The following is a 25,191-nucleotide window of genomic DNA, read 5'->3' as shown; positions in this document are numbered from 1 at the left end:
AGTGTGTGTTGACCGAAGTTTGACCCCCAAGTCACGCACTGAACAGGCGCGTTGTCTTAGCAATCATTTTCTTTCATGCTCCGCGCGTCAATCTTGTAAAATTGTTATTAGTTCTGACGGTGCTGTACGGAAACTTGTATATCTTGAGGTCGTTTACTTAGTGCTCTGCTTTTCTAATTACGCAAATTTGTTTACAATGTTGTACCGGCTCTAAAAATTTCAACATTGTAATATATCGGTTTCATAATAATTACGCAAAGTTAGTTATTTAATATTGGACACAGGTGAAGTTTCCTCCGCGAATGATACAATGTGGTATAGATTTGAAAAGTAGTTCGGAATTTAATAATAGTTAGTACCCGTTGTATCCCCAAACTGTATCACTCAAAACCACTATTTCGATCACTACTCTGCCAATGACCAGTGTTTGGGCGACCGGTCGGTGTTTTCAATGGGTCGGTGAGAGAAAAATTACGATAAAAATGCGGTCGTTTTCCGGTCGGAAAATACAGTGCGGTCGGAAATTAAGTGATAAGCGGTCGATTAAAAGTGGGAAGTTGGGTGAAATGATTACCGTAATGATATTAGCGTATTTCTAATTTATTTTTTAACTCAAACAATATTTATTTACTCACTGTTTACTATAGCTAGAGCGCTGTACGTGTCTTCATTTTCAGGTTAGTTCTTCTGCCGTTTTCTCGCAACCAACAACGTGATTTTTTATTTGGGATTTCGAGATACTTAACATGAATCGTTATGGCATTCATACGCACAACATTTCGCCATGTTTCAACTTTTAAGTAGTCAGTTAACAAGTTCTTTCATAGTAGCATTTCTATGGGATTGGCGTACTAGCATGAATGGCTTCAATTATCAGTGTTCACTGATGACGTCATTTGACTGGCCCTCTAGAGGCGAAATGACACCAGGAAAAGCGGAAGTTTGTCGTCTGCTTCACAGCCCGTTTTATACCCGATATTTAGGGCATTTCGCAGCACATACAAGTTGTTTTTATCGACAGAATTCATTCATAGATCTCAAATTTCATGTACAGAGTGTCAAAAGCCACACCTCTGCTCCCCTTTAAGACTAGATGGAACTTCCGGATCGAGCTAACAAGACTAACATGGCTTATGACCTAATCCCACGTATTCATTACACTTTGTGTTTATTTTTGTGATAAGATTAAATCGTTGTCCTTCCATGTTGGCTCAGTAAACAAGTGACGCCATTTTACCAAGTGGTTTCCGAAACTTCATTGCATTTTCCCCCAAAATATTCTTCGCTGTATGATTATTTCCGCCGATCAGGACATCAAAGATATGAGTGTTATCCAAGCAAATTACCATAAAAAAATTATCGTTTCAAATAGGTTTCCAGTCGAGTAGAAAGACACGAAATTACTTTTATGCAAATCTGCCGTTTTCGAGCCTTTCATTTTGGCACTACGCGCAATACTTTAATAGACGTCTGACAGACACAGGATCAATGGAACAGTTCAATTTTTTCACAGAAGATTTTCATCTACTATACCGATAACTGTACGTATCACATTATTTGATGAACTTATTAAAACGACAGAAATCTTGAGTAGAATAAAAACAAACAGTAATTTATTCATAAATTGAAAAGTTTTCACTTTTGACTCCCATTTCAAGAAAACAAAGGCTCGAAGTGTACTGTCCGGACACGGACCGATTTCCAGTCTGCTGATCAGTTTATAACAATAGACAGGATGTCTGCAACTGCGTTTTCCGTACGTCTGTTTTGAGTGAAAAAACTTTCGAGAGAAACACGCATACATTTCACTAGTTTGAGAAAAAAAAATACTTTCACACAATTCACACACAGAGCTAACTAAAAATATATAACATGTAGGTGTTCAAATGCCATCTTCACTGTGATATATAGGTTTGAATATAAGCGCCCACGAACCTGGGTCTCACACTTATGTTATCAACGTTACCATGTTCACATCTGTTTTTTGTGTCACTTTACGCTAATGTAACTTATTATTGTCAAGGAGAAAAATGGATGTAAACACAATTTGTAAAGGAATTTGAAAATAGTGCAATTTAAACCTCCCTTGAAGGGGGTAATAGTTACGTCATTGTAAAACAGATGAGAGGACATTACACAGACATAAATGAGCTTAAATTATTGCATAGCCAACACCGTCGACCATTTGCAAAGGATGTTGCATAAAGTGTATTCGCGTCCAAAACTGAATTTTAGTGCTCAGTCAATTCTATTTAGATATATCTTATTTTAAAGTAGGCAAGCTGGCTATGTGTGTCAAATTTAAAGCAGTTTAAATTGTTATTTTGTATATGTTGTTAAACTTGAAGTATGCCGACTGATTATAATACAAGCCGGTAGGCTGGTTGGCGATCCGCTCCGCTCAAAAACAAGCAACATGTTTTTTAGCTGTTTCCATGGTGACATAAACGTGAAGCTGACGTCGGTTTATAACTAATACGAAGTTCGCAAACACCATTCAGTCTTTAGAAGTCTCTTAGTTTAGTACTAGGACCACAGTTACTCTCTCCTAGTAGAGTGACTGTGCTAGGACGTATTCTGCTGTTACATTTATTATTTCCAACCGTTTTGCGATAGCATTTTTTAGAATGAAGCGTTTCCCGGAAATGCTGGAAAGCGAAATAATGAAATAACGAAATGGTAAATATTTACCTAAATTGCAGTGTGTTGACCTTCATAACAATATACTTCATAATGCAAAACACTAGTCACAGTGAGTAATTTAAATATACGACTCCTAATCGAAAAATATGACCACAGTCCAGAATTTCAGACGGATATTAAGCAACCTAAGAGCATATCAGAAGCATTTACTCTAAAATATAAAAAAAGAACTGCAGTCAAAAGTCAAGAATGCCAGCAAATAAAGGACTCTGTCCCACAATCCTTTGTGCGCGTTATTACGGACACGCGCAAAAAACTGTACCACGCTTGTCAAATCTGGGTCAAATATACAGTACGCTACTATCTTGCCACAGATTGTTTAGTAGTGGAGTGTTCGGTGACCATTGAATTAGCCCGTGATTCATATTTTATGTGTATTAATTTATTCATCAATTTTCGTGACTGACAGTACTGCCCAAATTTTAGTCAAAAAACGCAACTGGTGAAACAGAAGAGCATCGCCAGGCGATGGACGCAGGGCTCTTTGGCAACGACCGCATAGAGGTCAAAATACGCGTTCTATTTTTACGTGTTAAATTTGGCTCTTCCATTTCGCCCCCTCCGGAATGTTCTACTTTTGCAGCCTAATAGCAGGTTTTTCGAAAAACGTCTAAAAAACACAAGAATTAGTAGAAATGTTTCTGTTTTGGGCGGATTATTGATAGAGAATAATGTCTTTATTACAAAAATGCTGAAAAACCGTGAGTTGTTGCCTTAGTTATTTTTTTATTGGCGAAAAACTGCGAACTCGGCAAATTTGGTTGCACAACTTCCCTTTATCATATACACCCAGCGACACCGATGCCAGCTGACTGTGTACAAAACTGGTAGGAGGTAATACATTTGGGGTGAAAGTATTCAAAAATCAGTTTTTGGATGTTGCAATGGCAGTGGTGGGCCAGGATTTTTTTCCAATTAGTGACGGCACGACCTACCTGTGAAGTATGAACAAAACCAGCCGAGCCGTTGCTGGTGAAAAGTTACCCCAACTTTGGGGTCAAATTTCTCGGTAATGAAAACAGATATCAAAAATTCAAATGGTAACTTTGTGCCCACACTCAAGCTGAGTAGAATGAGCTATGTTTGAAGTGTTTTATCCCAAATTTGTAGGAGGAGATACATTTGGCGCGAAGCTATCCAAAAATCAGTTTTTTGGCTGTTGCTATGGCAACGGTGGGCCAAACAAATTTTCCAGATTTTTCCTTATAACTAGGGTTAAGGTGTGACCTACCTGCCAAGTTTGAACGAAATCGGCCAAGCCAAAAAAATCACAGAAGAAATAATACGTGAACACTGGAACACTGGAAATGTACACACACAGACACACACACACACACACACACAAAACGACAAAAGTGATTATAAGGGCAATCCTAGCGGAGCGGATCGCCAATAGAGCCAAAATGAGAATAGCTCCATGTTTCAACAAGTTTATATATGTATGTATATTAATATTATGACATTTTACATGGCCCAGAAACTATTACTAGTGGCCGTCATATTTACACCTCCTGTGAGAATTGCTGGTGTGAATGCAAAATTATGAGGTCCTTATCTTTTTATTTACCACACGCAACTTGCGTTGACGTAACTTTTTCTTCACAATACCAACTACCAAAATCTTTATAATTAAAAAAGGAAAAACAATCTGAACACCTTTTCATTTGGACTACAGTTTATTAATTAGGCCCCTCCATTTATTGGACCACCTGATTTTATACATATTTTAATTTCATCACTTTTTCTTGTAATGATAGTATAATATGGCTTGGTGGTCCTTTTTACTATATATACGTCTTAAGTAGACAACTTCAGGTTATATCATTACATAATCTCTCTTGTATTTCATCCACAGTAATTTCAGCATCTTCAGACACAACAGTAAAAGTATGGAATGCACACAAAGGATTCTGCATGTCAACGCTACGAACACACAAGGTAGTATGAGTTTTTATCATATACATGTATACATGTAGTAGAGATTGTTTGCCTTGACCAGCACTCAAAACCAGACAATTGTCATATTATCGTTAAGCATCCTCTCAGTCTTGGATTAGAATTTGTAAACTCTGAACCTCTGATTTCAACATTTGTTTTACCTCTTTCAAAAACATGTAGTTTTCAACTGAAATCCATTTCAGCAGCACATTGTGTCATTTCTGCAATGCAATCTTATCACTACCATTCAGAAAATTTTGGGTTTTGTTGACATTATACCTTGGGGCATTCTGATTGGTTAATGATGACATTCTTGACTTATCAGGTCAAAGGACATATGTCGGTCACAAACATTATGACGAATCTGTGTTTTTTGCCAAAGCGATTAAGTGATTGTTTGCAAGTGATATTTGTTCATTAAATGAAAAAATTTTGGAACCTAGTAACTGTAATACAAACAATAAACAATTTGCCTAATAATTATGTGGTTGATTTTTTGTAGGAGATACTGAAAAGAACCAGAACCAATGAAACCACTAGTTTTTATTTTCAGTGATATTATTTAACATAGTTGATATTTTCTAGGATTTTGATTCTTGAGTATGTTTCTACCATACCATTACAAAAGTCACATGTAGATGATATTTACATGTAATTCTGTTAATAGGTCTTTAGCTTTAAGTTAAGAGGGCACCTAGTTTCCACACTAATTTGATAAAATTGTCATAGTACGTGGGTATATATTCAGCAAGATCTGTATTTTCCTACACCAAGACAATCGTCGTAATCTATTTTGATGCCAATTTACCCGTAAAATTCAAACCTTGTTTTAATAAATGAATTTACTGGTATGTTCTGTAAAAATTTACCTATATAGAGTTCAATCTAATTTTGTTGCATTTTTAGGATTATGTGAAAGCATTGGCATATGCAAAGGACCGCGAGCATGTGGCATCAGCGGGGTTAGATAAACAGATATTTCTATGGGATGTGAATACATTGACTGCCCTTACAGCATCTAATAATACAGTTACAAGTAAGTGAATTACAGTTCATGCTGTGTACTAATTTTATATTCATTCCTATGATTCCTACATATGGTTCTGTCCTTTTTTTCTGTCAGTTTTTATTGTTTTTATACCCACATGTCCTAAGTATGTATTATTTATTAGTTATTTGAATATGAAATGATAATACCATCTTGACAAACAATGCCAAAATTAGACCTATTCCTGTCTAAATAAAATGACTGTATTGATGTAGTCTGTGTAACCTTAATTTATCTGCCTGAAGCACATCAGTGAAAGAATTGATATACATTTTTCCTGATTATTTTGTTGTTGATTATTTTTTTTTTTTTATAGCTTCATCACTTAGTGGACAAAAAGATAGTATATACAGTCTAGCAATGAATTCAGTCGGTAATGTTATTGTGTCGGGTTCTACAGAAAAGGTAAACAATATAATTGCAATAAGTAACCTTAATATCAAGTTATTATGACTAGTGCAACTATGTAATTAAAAAGTATTTGTGGATGTATAAATATTTTCACGACCTTTGTGTTTCTAAATTTTCATTTCAGCTTCATTACTTTGATAACAGGATATGTATATTTAATAATCAGAAGTAGCTGACTGTATCTGTTTAAAAAATTATGTACCTTGCATTGAACAAAGTATCCATATCCAAATTTGAAATTTATAATAATGCATTTTATGTTCTTATGTGAATTGGGTCTACTGTAAATGATTGCTTTCTCATTTAAACTTCTAAAAGTACCCAGCCAGCTATCCCAGCTGCCTCCGTCAGTTTTCTCCACTTCGCTACCAAACAATAGACTCAAAAACATTTGCTATATGCATCGTTTGTGCTTTGAAACTTGACTTAGCTTATTGATTGGTCACATTTTTAATGAGTAAATTATTTATTCATGTCATTCATATGCCCTAAAGTAAACAAAATCTCAATCATCAGCAATTGAGTCTCACAAATCTTTTCCACATAAAGTCAAATCTTGTTGGGGTTTATCATATGCACACAAGTCACATAAATATATACGACAGTAGTCATTGGGAGATATTCTGACAATCTTTCTTGGAGTTCCTTCCAACAAGCGAATACATTTGTTAGGAGTCTCCATTTCTGATTGTGCATTTCTATGCAATATTTTATCTGTTTCAACTTTGATGCACACACTAAATTTATTCAAACTATTGATGAGAAAACATCCCATTGCTGATAAAGGTGCCAGTGAATGACATTTTAAAAAATGAAAAGTGTTTTGTCTATTTAACGTATAATCTCAACGCAGCTACATTAATTGTACATTGATTTACTGTGACTTTGAAGATGCAACATCAAGAACGAACAAAAATACAAAACAGCAAATGCCTACATGATTTCAGTATTTGAATAACCTGCCAGTTGACAAATATGGGCATGTAATTTATTAATTATTCAAGCGGTGACCTTCGATATTCATGTCTTACATGATTAGCTAAGGGCTAAAAGCTAAAGGTCGAGATATGCAAATTTATAGTGGATGGAACAGAAATTATATTAGCAAATGTTCTGGGGTCTATTTTTCAGTAGCGAAGCGGAGAAAACAGAAGGTGGCAGCAGGGATACCAACAAGCTAAATAATATATTCCTGCATCAACTGTATTGTAAGCTAGCTGCAGTAGATTAAATAGTAGTGTGCAGCTGACATCACTTGGATTGGAATGATTTATATTATATGGTATCTGAAAAACAATAAAACAACATGGTTGATTTCAACTCAGCATAATGACATCATTCACCTAAGCCTATAACAGTGTTTCTTTTTTTCTGACTAGATACTTCGTGTGTGGGATCCACGTACTTGTGCAAAATTAATGAAACTAAAAGGCCATACTGATAATGTTAAAGCTTTATTATTGAATAGAGAAGGTACACAAGTAAGTATCAAAGACCAGAAATGAAGGGCATATTTCTTCAACTAATTGACTGCCATCTGAGGGCATATTTCTTCTACTATTGCCTGCCATTTGTGGGCATATTTTCTGTACTGATTGTCTGCCATTTGAGGGCATTATTTTTAGTACTATGGACTACCATTTGATGACATATTTATGGTACTATTTACTGCCATTTGAGGGCATAATTAGTGCGTTCGAACGGTGGCCATTTTTGTGCTAACAAATCAAGCAATTATTGATGGATTTTGTTTAAACTTTGCATTTGTTGGACATTATGGGCATTATTTTTAGTACTATTGACTGCCATTTGAGGGCATATTTATGGTACTATTGACTGCCATTTGAGGGCATATTTATGGTACTATTTACTGCCATTTGAGGGCATATTTATGGTACTATTGACTGCCATTTGAGGGCATATTTATGGTACTATTGACTGCCATTCGAAGGCATATTTCTTCTACTATTGACTGCTATTTGAGGGCATATTTCTTATCTTATTGACTGCTATTTGAGGGCATATTTCTTATCTTATTGACTGCTATTTGAGGGCTTATTTCTTATCTTATTGACTGCTATTTGAGGGCTTATTTCTTATACTGATTGTCAATTAGTACACTTAGTTACATTGATTACCATAATTCTTTCATTAATTTGGACCATGCAGTGCCTGAATTGTGAAAAGAAAAACTAAATTTAACTTGTTGAATTATGATAGTGGAGTTTAGTCAGAGGTAAAAACAATTCAAACTTGGAAAGTGTGAACAAAACACAAAAAGACTGAAAAATGTAATAAGAGGATATGTCAAAAGATGGGAGTATGAAAAAGTATTGTTTTAACCAAATTTATGTGGTCCAAGTAATACAGAGGGGTCCAACTGCACGTAATAAAGGGATTATGAAAACATCAAATGTCCCTTGTTATATTAGCACTCCGTGGATAGAACATAGCGAGATGCATATGTTGTGTTCGGGTAAAAGTCATTCACTGATGCTGTTTCCATTGTAATACTGTAAACTGATAAATTAAAGCTACGTGAACTTGCAAATTCACAATGAAAGTCATTGTTTCTATGCCAAATTTATGAACTTTAAAATGCAGTAAATGCTCAAATCACAAAATAGTGAAGATGAATGTCAGTGAAAATAAATGGTTTTACAGTATATTGTATATTATTTGTTGACAGTGTCTATCTGGTAGTTCAGATGGAACAATTCGATTATGGTCAATAGGTCAGCAGCGATGTATGTCAACGTATCGTATCCATGACGAAGGTGTATGGGCTCTACAAGCTAACGACACATTTACAACATTCTGGTCAGGTGGTCGTGACCGAAAAATTTTTCAGACAGATATGAGAATAGCCGATAGCAGTGTTTTAGTATGCGAGGAGAGTGCGCCAATTTTACGCATGTGTTTATGTGATGACCCTTTATCACTGTGGGTCGCTACAACTAAATCGAATATTAATAAATGGGTAAGTAACGCTCAAAATGTATCTAATGTTCATTAAACTGAACTGACAGAAACAGTTATTTAGTCACAAGTAAATAGACCATTTTCCGTACACTGCGAGAATCATGCGTTATGCGTGAAATCGAACGTAAAAACAGGACAAACAAAGGTCATAGCGTCGTAGTCGCGTCAAACATCGCGTGGGATTCGACAAACGCAAAAGTATTTTGGGGACATTTCCATGCTTAATAATGTGCTGTCCACATTTGATGATAGGCAATTTCGATTAAGTGAGGGTATTCGGAAGCAATATTCCTCTGTCGAAGATCGGCTGGTCGGTGTGAGCTACGAAATAAGGAAATTCGAGTTCAAAATCAAATCGTTCGATTTTTGCGGCAGACGTTCAGCGCGCGTCTTTCATGCATCTCGCGAGATCTCGCAATTGTACGGAAAATCACCTATTGTAGTAGTGGACTAAAAGTGTGTTGTACTGACTGCTGTCAAAAAATGGAAATAGTTTGGTCAGTCACAAAAATGCCCAAGAAATGAGACTATGTTGGCCTAGCTATACAAATTATAACCCAATAACTTCTACTTTTACTGTGAAATTAAAGACAAAGCACATCTTCTTCGGCTATTAACAGGTCATAATTTAGATTCTTTTTAGCTATTTCCATGGTTGCTACAATGGTGTTTCAACCCATTCTAAATTGAATAATTTTTTCACTAAACGTGCCAAAACCCTTTTTTTTGTATCTGTCTCTTTATGTATGTATGGGGGTCTAAAAACTAACTCTGCGACGCGATTGTGCGACTCGCCGAATGTCGATTATTGCACTCTACGACAGCATCGCAGTGTCACTCTGCGAAGAGCACGATTCCCATTGGTTGGTTGGTCGAACAGCGCGAATCCCAATGGTCGATTTTCATCGCATGCCTTATAAAAAGTTAAGTTAAATGGTAAAAATGGTACGGTAAAAAAAGTGTGTAAACACTATGTACCGGCCACATGCCGCACTGTTCGATGATCGGCAAGCACATGGAAGACAAATTGTGGGACCAAACAAATGACACATGGTTTACGGTGATTAGACACATCACATCGCTGGCTAGAAAAGTTTAATAGTGTAACGTGCACGTTGGTTTTGACTGCCTATTTACGGTGTAACGTTATCGCCATCTTGGAGTTGTAAGGCTTCGTCCCGACGACTATGCTCATTAGCATAGGCGGCAGCTTCAAAGCGAGTGGAACGCGAAGTACTTTTCACGCGTTCTGCAACGAATGTTGTATGTCTGCTTTGACTTTGTTGAGTGCATCAAGAAAAATAATGTGCATGCAGTGAAAAAAAATCATTCACGATGTGCAACGTTTTGCCATGACAGCAATTGTTTGCAATCGTCTGCCTTCGTTTAGATCATAAACGGACTCCAAACTTGTGGTCTACTATCGATCAGCTTGTATTTTAACCACCAGAGATGAAATACTTTGTAACAGTTGTGAAAAGTAAACAAAAACGTTGGTTTGTGGTATGAATGTAATTATTTTTGTATCATCATTTTCGAAGTCAGTATTACTGAAAATTATGGTTTATTTTTTTAAATGAAAGCCAAATTTCGGTGGTCCATATTGATCTTAAGGTAGCGGGAAGGGAAATTTTCTTTTTTTTTCTTGACTTTTCAATAATTGATAAAACGGTCACTTTGTACCTTGATTCATCATTCAAGCTTTTTGAAATTTCGAAAGGACCAGTGCTCAAACGCTAACACTACTACCGTTTCGTTAATATTTTCATAATGTTTATAACATGTATGTGTATACTACCGGTAATACTCTGTTATTGACGATTCTGATAGAACGGGTGACAAGCTTCCTGTCGCAAACAATGCATATTAATCTAACGTCCATTGTCAGCATTATTATCAGTCAAGACTTCGTCTGAGAAATCGTATTATTTTCTAAGTCTATATTCTGTTTTAATATCACCATCTTACTAACGCAATGGCGATGAAAAGAAAGAAAGCAATGACGCCACTGACAGACGAGGCAAAGAAATATCTGCAACTCAGGGTCATGTTTACTAATTTAGACTTGCCCGCAGCCTGCTGTGACTCTGATGAAAAATTACAGGACTTTAGCATTCACCCCTCGTTTACGCAATTTATATTGATTTTTCATAAATTTTTCATCCGAATCGCAACAGATTGCAAGCACGTCTAGGTCATATTATGACCAACCTCGCGAGTGGTTCGAAAGGGACGATCAGGCTGAAATATTTGCATCAACGCGAAAGAGTTTCAACTTCTTAACCGATGACGCTGCCGATACGTGAGACCTTTGAGGGCCGGTAATCAGACGAGGAAGTGAGTGCAGGAAATCTGTTGCTCGTCGACATCGGCCAAATAAACAAAGCAATCGTTTCCATTTATGCAGAGAGCGTGCACCCATCTAATTTTCCGTTGACACTGCCTTTTTAGATTTCTATCTTCAGCAGTAGTTTTAATCAGTGTTCTCCACAAATAAAATTTAAAGAGGGGCGCTAATTGTCATATAATTAGCATATTTAATTTGCATATAATTAGCATACTAATCAAACATTTCAAAGGAAATTCTTAGCACTTTTATATTTACATCAATTAAATACTGTGTACAAGTACTATATTAATGTTCTTGAATTATTTTGATGAATAAGTTAAACCACTTGATGTGTAAAAGATATCAACTTTGACAACTGAAGAATATCAATTTTATTCTTTGTAAAACTGTAATGGAACAAGTTGTGAAATTCTAGCCTTTCATTTATTTATTTTAAATTTCTTTCAAATATTTCCATTTTTATAGGTTTTATAAATGCACTGAGATATTGTAATAGTTGAAAACCCCAAGTAATAAGAAGAAAAATATTTTCACATAACAAAATTACCATTTAAAAGAAAAAGAATCCGATGACTGTAAATAAATTAATCATTATGTTGATTGCATTGTGGGTACTGAGGACAAAGGTCAAATCAGATACCGTGACATCCATGTTGTTTCAGTGTTTACCGTACGTTTTGTTTTGGTGATTTATTTGATGATTCTTTTTACTTTTCGCCAATAAAAGGCATGAGAAAACTTGTTTTGACTATCCCATTGCATGATTAACACAATGCTTGTGACAATCACTTCACGCATCCATTCATTGTTTTTAGTTTATTTATTCAGCCAGTTTTTCCCCAGACATCAAATCCATTGTCCTAGTTGTCACCTATGCCACTATCTGTCTCTTAGTTCTTTGTTTTATCGCCTGTCAATTAATAAGAGGTCTCTCAATAACGTCGTCGTGACTTCTTCCGGGAATGTGAAACCACTGTCACCGAAAACAAAGGAGGGTGCTGAAGATAAAAAGAAGGGCGCTACAAATTGAAGAGGGGCGCAAATAAATTAAAGAGGGGTGCTTCGCCCCCTTAAACCCCTCGTGGATACTCAACTAACAATACAATGTATTTGATCGGGGCGGGAAATGTGAATGCAGGGCGCTTGTTGACCATGCAGGGCGCACGACTACCTATGCAGGGCGCACGACTTCCTATGCAGGGCGCTGCGCCCTGCTAAAACCCCTCGTGGAGAACACTGAGTTTTAATCCATTCACACAGCTTTACGTTTTTTTCTCTCTTAATATTCTTAATAAAACGATATTGATTGCCTAGAAACAGTTTGACCTGCTACACGCTTTATTTGGGAGTTCAAAGTGATGAATATAGTCACAACAAATTATACTTGCTAATGACAAAAAAGAATGTACTTCGCGCTCTACTCGCTTTAAAGCTGCCGCCTATGCTAATGAGCATTATTGCGGACGAAGCCTTACAACTTCAAGATGGCGTTAATGTTACCAGCTCCCTGATGTTACACTGTAATAAGGCAGCCAACACCAACGTGCATGTGTTTTGTAACCCCTTTCACCCCTCCGGGGGATGTTATATATGTTAATAAATCAATGTTAAATACTTGCTGATTACCGAACTGTGCGGCATGTCGGCCGTAAATACTTGTTTACCGTAGTTCGCGAGCAGTCTGCGAAATAACCATTTAAAACTGAACAGTTCTATAAGGCATGCGGTGTACCCTTATATCGATCATGGAGGTAAATCGATCGACCATTGAGATTCACGCTTTTCGACCAACCAACCAATGGGAATCGTGCTCTTCGCAGAGTAACACTGCGATCCTGTCGCAGAGTGCAATAATCGACATTCGGCGAGTCGCACAATCGCGACCCCCATACATACCTCGTCTCTTTGATATTTATCTAAATAGAAATACTGTATGTATAATTAAGTTTCTGTAATGTTGGGTGAATTTTATCTACTCTATATTTTCTTATTTTAGTATTTAAAAAATAGAAGTTCAAGGTCTTCAGGAGATTATGATAATAACAGAACTGAACCTATGAACACACAACCAGATCTTACAATAAAAGGTAAGTCATGCATCTACAAGGTGAGAAATGTATTCATTCTATCCAAATAAATTGTACTCTGTGTGTAGTGGCTGGGTGGAAGTGAAAACAACAGTGAGCAATTTGAATCATGACACTTTTTGAATGCAAGTCCTGATTCTTGGGAAAGGCAAGTCTGGACTGCTGGGGAAGGCAATTCCTGACTAGGGCAGGGGACTTGACAGTCTTGACAATTATTGATCTATTGGCACAACTGAGGAAGGCAGGTTTTGGATAATTGGATGATTATAAGTTGGAATAAAGTCCTAGAACTGCCATGTTTATGAATTAAGAATCATAAAGTATAACCATATGTGTTGATAAACATTGATTTTCCCATAATCCAGTGTGCTTTTCTAATGGAAATCACAAGCATGTGTTTTGACCTTGGCACGACATGCACTAATTACTGCCAGTGATTCCTTTGATATCTTCTATTTGCCTTAAAAATTACCTAATTAAAGCTTGGTTATGTCTGCGCAACAGTCCAAGTTACATCTTTGTTTATATGAGACTCATATCTCGTGGATGCGCAGTTCAGCGCAACGACCGACACCCTTTAAATTTGGTTTTTTTTGGGGGGGATATGAATTTTTTTTGCAAATAGAGGTCCTGTGATATTGTAATAAATTTACCTGAAACACTTGGAAATCTACATAATTTATGAATATTTGAATAATTCACCAATGTTCACAAAGACCCAGATATTACAAATCTGATTGTTCACTCTGTAGGAGGGGCCAGTATTGTACAGTACCATGTTTTAAATGATAAAAGACATATATTAACTAAAGATACTGATGATGTTGTTGCATTATGGGATGTATTGAAGGTAAGTCATTGTACACGCAAAGGAAATACGTCATCATACATTGTGCTGCTTAAAAAAAGAATGATTTTCAATCAGCGCACAGTCTGAATGAAACCAGGACTCTGTTAGCAAGAAAGATTATAGCACTGGCTGAGGGGCATATCAACATCAGTTGTGACATTTACTGTGAAATATGACTGCATACATATGTGAAGCCATCAACCAATTCTATCAACAAATGATATTGGATAATATATGTAAGGTAATCTTATTGTTTCTGACTGGATTTTGGAAGATATTTTTAGATTATAATTATGTGCAAGGCATTCAGGTAGGGGAAATCCAAGAGAGTATGGCCTTAATGGTCCTGCCTTTGAAAATAGCTGTTGAGCAAGAAATGGCTTGTTCTGAACATAGTAAAACAAGTGATTAGTTGAAATATGATATTCATAATTAGCTATTGTGGAACTTGTGATACACAAGGCCAGGGTTTTATTATCATAACAATGGGTATAATAGAAGTGATTAGCATGTTCTATTGTCTTGCAAATTATCCACAGCCATGTTTTTTTGTGATCATGGCCTCTGGGCCTCTGAATTACAAGCCCTTCATGGTATAATGGGGTTGAACCCCTTTCTTTGTCATTAGTGGTGTATCTATCTTGTATACTAACTATTTGTGTGTATGTTTATCTTATCTAGGCTTGCAGAATTAAAGAATTAGGCAAAGTAGATCTAGAACTAGAAATTAAAAATAGATTCAAGAGAGTATATGTTCCAAATTGGTTCAGTGTTGACCTCAAAATAGGGGTAAGTATAGAAATACTGTATTACCTACCTATTCTTTTAGTATAAATCCCTTCCCAAATTGTGTTCAGAGGTTACATACTTTGGTGTAAGCAATTTATGTTTCATGAGAATTATTAAGAAATAGTCAATCTATTTTGGTGTATTCATATTTATATGATTATTTTTAGACAGACATTATCTTCATTTTATCATTTTGATTTACCACATGAAACTACTAAACATAGTCTCTGTAATGTAATAGTGGAGTTTCAGTTTGTTAAATATGGTCATATTCCTGTATGTTTGTTTGTTTGGAATATGTGCCCTTCAATTTAACCACCAGCACATTTGAGCTTTTTTAAAACTTTTTTTTTGTTTTTATTAGATGCTATGTATTCATCTGGAAGAAAGTGACTGTTTTGCTGCATGGGTCTCTGCTAAAGATGTAGGACTTGAACCAAATGATGGTGCTGATGCAAAAGGTAATATATAAGTTCATAACAACGCATTAGACACTACTAAGAGTCTATCTTCAGTAGGGTTATTTGATATGTAACTATTGAGCACTAAACGACAAATGAATCAAGTCAAAATTAGATATTATGAAAACCAATCAGGATATTTTACTACAAGTGTTATCAAGTCCCAGTATTGAAACAGTGAATGTAATTTACCAAATCAATCTCTGTATCTTTCAACTTTACTGCTGTTTTTCTGAATTGTATTAATTATATTTTTGAATAATTAATAACAAGATGCAATGTTTAGTGACATATTGGTAACTAAGCAATAGTATTTCTCTGAGTAGTGAGTTTAATTTAGTTAGAAATACAAGGTTGAATAGCATCAACGGTAAATCTGAATTAAAAACTCATCTCATAATTTGGCCATAGACACTTGTCATTTACATAAGCACATGTTCTACTAACAGAGCAACTACAGTAACTGAAATAGGTTCATTGTTTTTTGCCTCCTGAGACAGTCGGCTCAACTTCAGCATAAATAATAGACATACGTTGTACGTATTGGTCCAATAACATCATATCTGTGTACAAATTGTATGTATTGGTCCAATAACAACATATCTGTGTACAAATTGTATGTATTGTTCCAATAACATCATATCTGTGTGCAAATTGTATGTATTGTTCCAATAACATCATATCTGTGTACAAATTGTATGTATTGTTCCAATAACATCATATCTGTGTACAAATTGTACATGTATGTATTGTTCCAATAACATCATATCTGTGTACAAATTGTATGTATTGTTCCAATAACATCATATCTGTGTACAAATTTTGTGTATTGTTCCAATAACATCATATCTGTGTACAAATTGTATGTATTGTTCCAATAACATCATATCTGTGTACAAATTGTATGTATTGTTCCAATAACATCATATCTGTGTACAAATTGTATGTATTGTTCCAATAACATCATATCTGTGTACAAATTGTATGTATTGTTCCAATAACATCATATCTGTGTACAAATTGTATGTATTGTTCCAATAACATCATATCTGTGTACAAATTGTATGTATTGTTCCAATAACATCATATCTGTGTACAAATTGTATGTATTGTTCCAATAACATCATATCTGTGTACAAATTGCTTTGTCTTGATGTTGACAACCATTTGTGCTGTACATATTTAGCAGTGGGAATCTACATCGATGAAAAATGACTCCGATAGTGAGTGAAAATAAAACTACAACCCCTACCCTAATAGAAGAAATTCAAGTTTTACAATTTGTAGGTTTTATATATATGAATTCAGCAGTAAAATACATTATGTAATAAAATGCAACTTTTGTATATTTCAGTTAATTTTGGTGGTCTGTTACTTCAAGCACTGTTAGAGCATTGGCCAAGAACACATGCAATGACACATCTTGATGACATCACTAATCATGGTAGGTAATAAATGCAAATGTGTACCAATCTGAACATGTATTAGTTTTACTTTGAATAAATGAAATGGTAGATTGAGAGTGTTTTTAAAATGCTACAGTCTTCGTTCTGCGTCGTGGTTAATATGGAACCCTTATCAATGTACATTTGTACACAATATCTGTAAAATATGTTGCCCAACAAATGTAGCACTTCAAGGTTGACTCAATAAATAGAGGCCAAAATTTATTAACATTAACATAAGTTGTTACATCATTATTGAGTTACAGAAAAGTGATCAACTATCAGATTTCATCCACTTCAAAATATTATTTTGATAAAAAACTATTTTCTGAAAAAAGTTTCTGAACAATTTCCATGGAAATCCATGTTAAAAGATTATTTCATAAAACAAATAGTATTTATCAGAAATTCATAATAATTAAAGACAGCCATCTTATAATTTTGAGGTATGATGAAACCTTCTCACCGTAAAAATTAATGGTCAAAACCCACTGTTTTTCTTTTCACTGAAAATCTGGGTTTTATGAAGAAAAGCATATTAAATAAAATCATATTGTAAAAGTCAAGGAAATCTGATCATCTGAATTAATGGTAGTTGACCATCTTAAACTCATATTTGTCAATTTTCATTTTCAGTGAATAGTGATGCAATGAGCCCAAATGACATCAACGTTAACCTAGAACCCAGGAATGGAAACGGTTACTTCACAGTTCCAATCCATACGCCTGTGATCTTCTCCGAAGTGGGTGGAAGGACGTTATTCAGGTTATTGTGTCGGGATGCTGGCGGTGAAACAGAAGAAATGTTATTAAATGAGACGGTCCCTCTGTGGGTTGTAGATATCACTGTAGATGTAAGTATACATTGAGTTTGGTGTGGTCTCTCAAAACTTGAAAGTAGAGTGTTGTAAATATAGTCATTGTGGTGGGTCTCACCTGAAAAGAAGTATAAAAAGCAACAACAGATTAGATTGCCAATAAAATGATGGTATGCAATGACAGTTAAGGTATTTGCTTTATTAGTAATTCCTATACTGATAAAAATGACATATATGGTCATAATATGTAATAAATGCAATTATTCATCTACATGTGCTTATATAAAGATGTGCTTCTAATACATGTAGATATGTAAATATGATAGACTGAATAAAACATTGGACACAAATCCGGAATACAATATATTAGGGAGAGGGGGGGGGGGGTCATTCATGTGTTGAATGCTTCCTAAGACAGCATACTATGATATGATTGTGGATCATTGTCATTACCTGTTGCTATATTCATTTTGAACTGTGTGTTGAGGTGAGAACAAACTGGAGCTTAAAATAACATGTATATATAATTTGCACTGCTGTGATGACACTGTCTTTTCTTTGATTACTCTGTAATATCAATCATTTTATGGCCTCTGACAAGCAATCAAGGTGTTCTGTGATGCTGTTAGTTCGGTCAAGTTTATACTAGGGCAAAGTACATACGTGTATATGTGATTGTAATGGGATCTTTATTGTATATTACCATGGTTGATTTTTTTATCTTGTCCTCTAAACTTGTAATAAGCTATGGACGTGTTCACTCATGTTTTTCTGTTTGTTCTTTGTGATTTCAGAGAAATACACCGAAGTTCAATAAAATTTCATTTTACTTACAACCACATTCCTCATCTGGAATTAAGTCACTGAAAAAGTAAGTTAAAGCCAAATATATTTTCATGAGGATGTTGAATAATAGAACCTCTGTTGTCACTATATTTTACTATTATTGGCTCTCACTTAATTGTAAACACAGTGCTTGGTGTTTAGGAATAGAAATGGGGAAATTTCTAAAACCAAATTGTGATTACCGGTACCTCCGGTACGCAAAATTGAGAGCAAAAACCTTTCAACTGGCACATGACTGTTAAAGGGGTACCTTTTTGATCGAAACAAATCCGAAATCTTCAGATGTTGAGTTTGGGGAGCTTATTTCGCCATTTTTTTGCTGATCGGTAGCCCATAAATCCAGCCACTGAAGAATTGCAACTATATAGTGAGCACAGAATTCTTTCATCACTAATTGGCTGTCTCCAATAAAACACACTACTGTTTAGCACAATAGATCATTTCTGCACTACCATTGATAAAGCTGTTTTATTTGTGGGTAAATATGACATAATGCTTGCATGTGTAGATCACACCTCTACAATGATGAGTCACCTATGTGTTGTTGACCCAATTGTCATTCATTGCTTAATAGGGACAGGCTCTCTGCTAGTGATATGTTACAAGTCAGAAAAGTCCTGGAACATGTCTATGAAAAAGTAATGGGTGCCGATAATGTTTCCCAGACAACAGCATCATCCACAGAACGAGGAGAACCAGAAAAAGATGAAGATACAGCATCAATGGCAGAAGATAAAGTGGAGCTGTTATGTCAGGATCAGGTATGGGAATTATGTCTTGATGTATACAGTATGTACACATTTATGTCATTGCTGTTGATTACAATCATGAACTAATTATTGATTGTTTTCAACAATTGATGTATTATAGAGTGTGATTATATCACTGTCTATTAAGGCTTAGGTTCATGGTTGCTCTAAATAACATATGCCAAAGATATCCTACCCAAGACCCTTACACCCCTTTCACCCCTTAATTACACGAAGAACTGCAGTCAGATGTTGATAAGTCGTTACAATTGGTCAGGCAGTTTGTTTTGAAATTTTCTTCATCTGTTCAAAATGTTGGCAACAACCCGGTAATTATCAAAGGCGTGATTGACAGGTCAACAACAACAAAATTAAAATGTAGCAAGGCTTGTTCATTTCGATAGACACCATGGCGACGCTACTAAAATTTTAAAGTTCCATCAGTTGAGTTTCATGTCAGTATCCAGGCAACTATTATAGGTCGTTGCAATGGATACACAAGGTGTGGAAAAACCCGCTGTAATAAGAGAGAGGGTAGTTCAGCTTTATTTGGGAGCAATGTCTTATTCAATATTTAAAAAACTGTTTTAATACAAGACAGCAGCACCTACATAAACTAAGCCAGTAACACATTCCTTGTATACAAATTTTTATCTTTTTTTAATGCTTTTTTGTTCCCTTACTTTTTGTGTAGTTATTTTTCTTTTACTAATATCTGATTTGTAACCCTTTTCATTCCCTCCGGGGGATGTTGTGTGTTAATAAATAAATAAAATTCCAAGATCGGTCGACAGAGCGGTGTTTCGAAAAAAACAGATCACACTATTGTGAAGCGATACATCGCAACTGGTAGCATTCTTCCTGGGAAACATGGTGCTTGTCTAGTCGTCCACAATACATGTAGCCTGGACAAGCTTCATATACACACACTGCTTTTTTTGATTTCCTGCTTCCTTGTGTCCTCTATGGTGGCAATGTGCACACATTGCTTCGACAACGTTTAATCCCGGTAAAGCTAACGGGGGTAGCGGCGGGGGGGGGGGGGACATAGGTCAGTCAATTCGCGTTCAACCGAGATCTTTACTTATGAAAGTGTGTCCAACTTGTCAGTTAATTCATTCTCCCGATCCTGTAACGATGGGGCTTTGTACGTCGGAATTTTTGCGGGTGTTACCCTGTTGGAATTATCAGTGACAAAGTCAAGTCTATGCTTTTGCGACATCGAAGTGTCGTTGTCGTTGTCGGTGTCTACGTATTCTTTGGTCTCAGAGGGCTTTATCGCTGGGGATTTCCCGTCCACCGCGTGCATTTGTAATTTCAGTGTCCCACTTTTTGAGCGCACTATGTTGTCAGTGAGTAGAAGTTTAAATCGGTCATTCTGTGGTAAATCCAGCTTTTGGGTTTCATCATCGAGTACTTAAATGCGTGTTGCTACCATCCGACCGACGTATTTGATTTCTCTGGTGATTAGCCCAACAAAATCTTCGAAAGACATCTGCAGTAACCGAGTTTCAGTGATGTAAATTGGGGTGATTCGTACACTTCCATAGTACATATAATGTACTTTGATTAACATCTCCGGCTTGTGAATTTCCATCATCTTTAATTTGTCTGACACAACGAGCAACCTACCTTCCGCATGTGTGGGAACGAACTGGGAATATTTGTTCTGTTATGCAAATTAGCAATAATGCTAAAGATAGTGGCCAATCAGTTTATTTGTACTGAGCCGCCATGGTGTCTATCAAAATGAACAAGCCTTGCTACATTTTAATTTTGTTGTTGTTGACCTGTCAATCACGCCTTTGATAATTCCTGGGTTGTTGCCAACATTTTGAACAGATGAAGTAAATTTCAAAACAAACTGCCTGACCAATTGTAACGACTTATCAACATCTGACTGCAGTTCTTCGTGTAATCAAGGGGTGAAAGGGTGTAACAGTGCCTAACATCCCACCAAGACACCCTAAATATTCAGTACATCACACAAGATACCCTCAATATTTTTTCAGCACAACATCATCGTCATAATATTCTGCTTGCACACCCTCAATATCGACCAGAAGATCCCAAACATCACCCCCTAACATAATACCCCTCACATCCTATCGGAATACCCCTATTGTCCCATCAGAAAACCCTATTGTCCCATCCGAATGCCCCTACCATCCCATAGAATACCCCTATTGTCCCATCAGAATGCCCCTACCATCCCATAGAATAGAAGAGTATGCCTATTGTCCGATCAGAATACCCCTAACATCCCACAAGGCACCCTCCAGAACTACATTATAATCACACCATATATGCATATGAGTGCAGGACAGAGAGATAAATCTCAATTCTTATCTTTCTTTCAGGTATTAGACCCAAACATGGATTTGAGAACAGTCAAACACTTTATCTGGAAGAGTGGTGGTGATCTATCATTGCATTACAAGCAGAAACCAACATAACTTATTTTGTACAGTCTTTAAATTTAGCTTGCCGGAATGCATCCTGACCAACCCACCTAAGAAAATGCTATAAACCAAGTACAATGTGCTAATGTCACATCATTAGCTATACCATTGTTTTATAGGGGGGGCCTGGCCTGAACATGAGGGGCAGTTTCCCAGAGATTGTGTACATTTACCTATACTAGATTTTTGTGTAAATAATTGAAAACAAGTTTGTAACATTTGCTTTCTTATGTAGAACAACAAATCCTAGAAATGTACATGTATACTCTCTATATTTTTTTTATTTTTATTAATTTTAATTTGAAACCTAGTTGTTGGAAAGAAATGAGTGAGATACAGGTTTGATCTACTATTTGAATATCTGTTTTATAATGTTTATTTAAATAATATGTAAATTGAATTGAAAATCTCAACACATATTTTACAATATTATGAAATAATATCATACTGTTGAAGAAAAGAAATAAAACTAATATAATATTACATTGAACTTTCGTGATTAATTTTTCCTTTAATCGAAATGTTTTGCTAAAAAGTTGTATTGTTACAACCGTTTAAGGAAGCGAGACTATTATTTGCATACTTATTTTCATCTTCTAATTGTGACTAAATGACTACAAATAGACCCGGGAAAGTATATATTTTTAGAATCGTCAGACTTCAAGCTTTTCACAAGTGTATTTTGCATGCCCGTATCTGCATTCTACGACGCGTTACTCAATCAAAGGTGAAAAATTACTTTTTCTGTAAAAAAAATAATTACGCATTTACGCTGGCGATAAGAAGTATTTTTTTCACTTTTCTTAGTTGTTCAATAGTCTGGTAAATTGAATGTGTCTGGTCAGTTTTATTCAAGCAACGCGTTTTAAAAAATAGTGTGCTGAATTTCAATTACTGTTTTAGTCACATTGCCCCCAACTCAAACCACAACTCGTTGGTAAATAATCGATGAAATAGTTTGTCTGGACACATTCAAGTTCCTCTCATTGTCACCTTAAAGCTGTGAAAATTTGGTGTTAATCCGACGACAATAAGTATACGTTATTTTTTGTTAAAGACCTTGTATTTTGAAAAACATAAACTCCTAGAAAACGTCCATGAAGTAACAGCAAAGATTTTCAAGCTTGTTTATCGGCACAATCAATTTGTTTTCCCATCAAGGTCTGTTTTACCATGTGTAGGGGCATCCAAATGTGTAAGGCTATTAGAAACCAAAAAAATAAAGGAATGGGATAGCTATAATTGGATAAATTCGGCATATGAAAACACCAAAATCAATGATTTTTTTCAGTGGCTGTGTGACCTTGTGTCTGACACATTCATATGCAAATGACTAATCTGTGAAACAAACAGGGGCGGAGACAAACCACTCAAATGTTTGGAAACACTCATTGTGTGTCAGATAGCTACTGATAACACATCCTAATATTGCTTTGTCTCGAGTTTATCTTTGAAACTTATAGGCACACAGATTAAACCTGTATTGTTGATTTTGGAAAACACTACTGAGGCTGCCTTGCTTCCCTTCAGAAAATAACCATTTTAACCAACTTACATGACATTCTATGTTATGTTGACTTTATCATATGAAAGTTTATAGTGCATTTCATCAATTAATAAATAAATGTGAAAATCGTAATTTTCAACACAAATAAGTCTCGCTACCTTAAAAATGTGGTGGTTGTGTGAAATATGAACATGATGGCTGCTGAGCTATTATGCCCATTAAGAAATAAATCTGTCACGGTTTATTTTCTATCGCCTGACATTGTACAGAAACTAGATGTATATGAACATGCTTTGGACACTCTTCATGAAATAGATTGTGTTTCTGTTCAATATTGCTTTTTAGCTTTGCTGTTGACTTTGTCGAGCGGAGCTTATCATATGAGTGATTGTCCGGTGTCGTCGTCCGTTTCAAAGTTTTACTTTTTCGCCTTCTTCTTGAAAACTACAAACCTGAATGCTTTGATACTTGGTGTATATGTACCTTGGGTAGACCTCTCTTAGATTTGTTCATTTCGTGATGATACCTTGAATTCTCTAATTTTGGTGAATATTTTTGTCATTTTTGGTAAAAAGTGGTATTTTCGACTTCTTGTTAAAAACCACAAGTCCAATTGCTTTGATATTACATATGTAGGTACTACATGTGGACCTCTCTCAGAGTTGTTCATTTTGTGATGATATCTTTAATTTTCATGAATATTTTTGGTAAAAAGTGATATTTTCGACTTCTTGTTAAAAACCGCAAGTCCAACTGCTTTGATATTACATATCTAGGTACTACATGTGGACCTCTCTCGTTTGTTCATTTCGTGATGATATCTTCAATTTGATGATTTTGTTCTTCAATTATCTAATTTTGATGAATATTTTTGATAAAAAGTTGTATTTTGCTTTAATACTATACATATTGTTCATTTTCTGATGATATCTTCAGTTCTTTAATTGAAATGTGCATTGATAACAGCGGATCTATATCAGCCGATAGGCCGATAGTTTTTTTAATGCACAATCCTGGCATCAACCACGCTAGGTCGAACACAAGCACCTGCGGACCTGGACCAAGGTTCCCCCAAAGTCACATTGGTTAGTGAATGAATCTCGGCCAGTGGAATTGACCTTCCCATTGAGTCTGTGGCACACTCACCCAGGGTGGGGGTTGACCCTTTTGATGATCAGCCTAAGGTACGATTTGAATTTGGGTCTACCAATCATGAGTCTGATGCAGCAACCACTATGCTACCAGTGACCAGTTATATTGCTCGGTAACTCAAAATTTGAACTTGAATCTTTTTTTCCATTAACAAGATCAGTTTGTCTTCAAAATAGATTTTGTACTGTAACACTTTATTTTCTTAAAGACAGTGTTATTAATTTTATTCATATTGACATATGATATTAATAGAAAAGATGTTCAGGTAACAAAATTTACTGGGTTGCTTAGTGTTTTCACTGAGTTTGTTTGACAAATATAAAGATTGAACACTGATACTGGTATATGTACTGATACCCATGTTATATATCACATGTATGTCTTGCGATTGTTCATATCAGCACAGTTTATTATCAGTGTTTGAAATTTCTCAGAGCTGTGTACCAGACACCAAGGCAGGTAATGCTGGCATTTCACCAGCTTTGCCAGGGAGTTACCAGTCTGAAGATTAAGATGATTTTAAAAATACTTCTGGGAGCACACCTAATGGCGTGGTAGAAAAACAAGACAGCAACCACAACAGTCTTCATCAT

General features: G+C 35.7%; 1 protein-coding gene across 1 annotated transcript in view; it reads left to right on the top strand.

The window, feature by feature from the left end:
• The window catches only part of LOC100370292 (WD repeat-containing protein 48), a 30,002-nt gene extending 7,573 nt beyond the window's left edge, over positions 1–22,429 (top strand). Inside the window, exons 4-17 of the mRNA XM_002730500.3 lie at positions 4,559–4,641; positions 5,548–5,677; positions 6,006–6,094; positions 7,480–7,581; positions 8,790–9,080; positions 13,429–13,519; positions 14,272–14,369; positions 15,051–15,158; positions 15,523–15,619; positions 16,974–17,063; positions 17,701–17,918; positions 18,677–18,753; positions 19,303–19,489; positions 21,838–22,429. Of these exons, the coding sequence (XP_002730546.1) occupies positions 4,559–4,641; positions 5,548–5,677; positions 6,006–6,094; positions 7,480–7,581; positions 8,790–9,080; positions 13,429–13,519; positions 14,272–14,369; positions 15,051–15,158; positions 15,523–15,619; positions 16,974–17,063; positions 17,701–17,918; positions 18,677–18,753; positions 19,303–19,489; positions 21,838–21,933 (1,757 nt within the window). The 3' untranslated portion in view covers positions 21,934–22,429. The remainder of the gene's footprint in view (positions 1–4,558; positions 4,642–5,547; positions 5,678–6,005; positions 6,095–7,479; positions 7,582–8,789; positions 9,081–13,428; positions 13,520–14,271; positions 14,370–15,050; positions 15,159–15,522; positions 15,620–16,973; positions 17,064–17,700; positions 17,919–18,676; positions 18,754–19,302; positions 19,490–21,837) is intronic.
• Positions 22,430–25,191: the final 2,762 nt, after the last annotated feature.

This window comes from Saccoglossus kowalevskii, chromosome 14 (genome assembly GCF_978046115.1).
Source record: "Saccoglossus kowalevskii chromosome 14, keSacKowa6.1, whole genome shotgun sequence".
Classification (NCBI taxonomy): Eukaryota; Metazoa; Hemichordata; class Enteropneusta; family Harrimaniidae; genus Saccoglossus; species Saccoglossus kowalevskii.
This window is presented reverse-complemented; position numbering and strand designations above follow the sequence as displayed.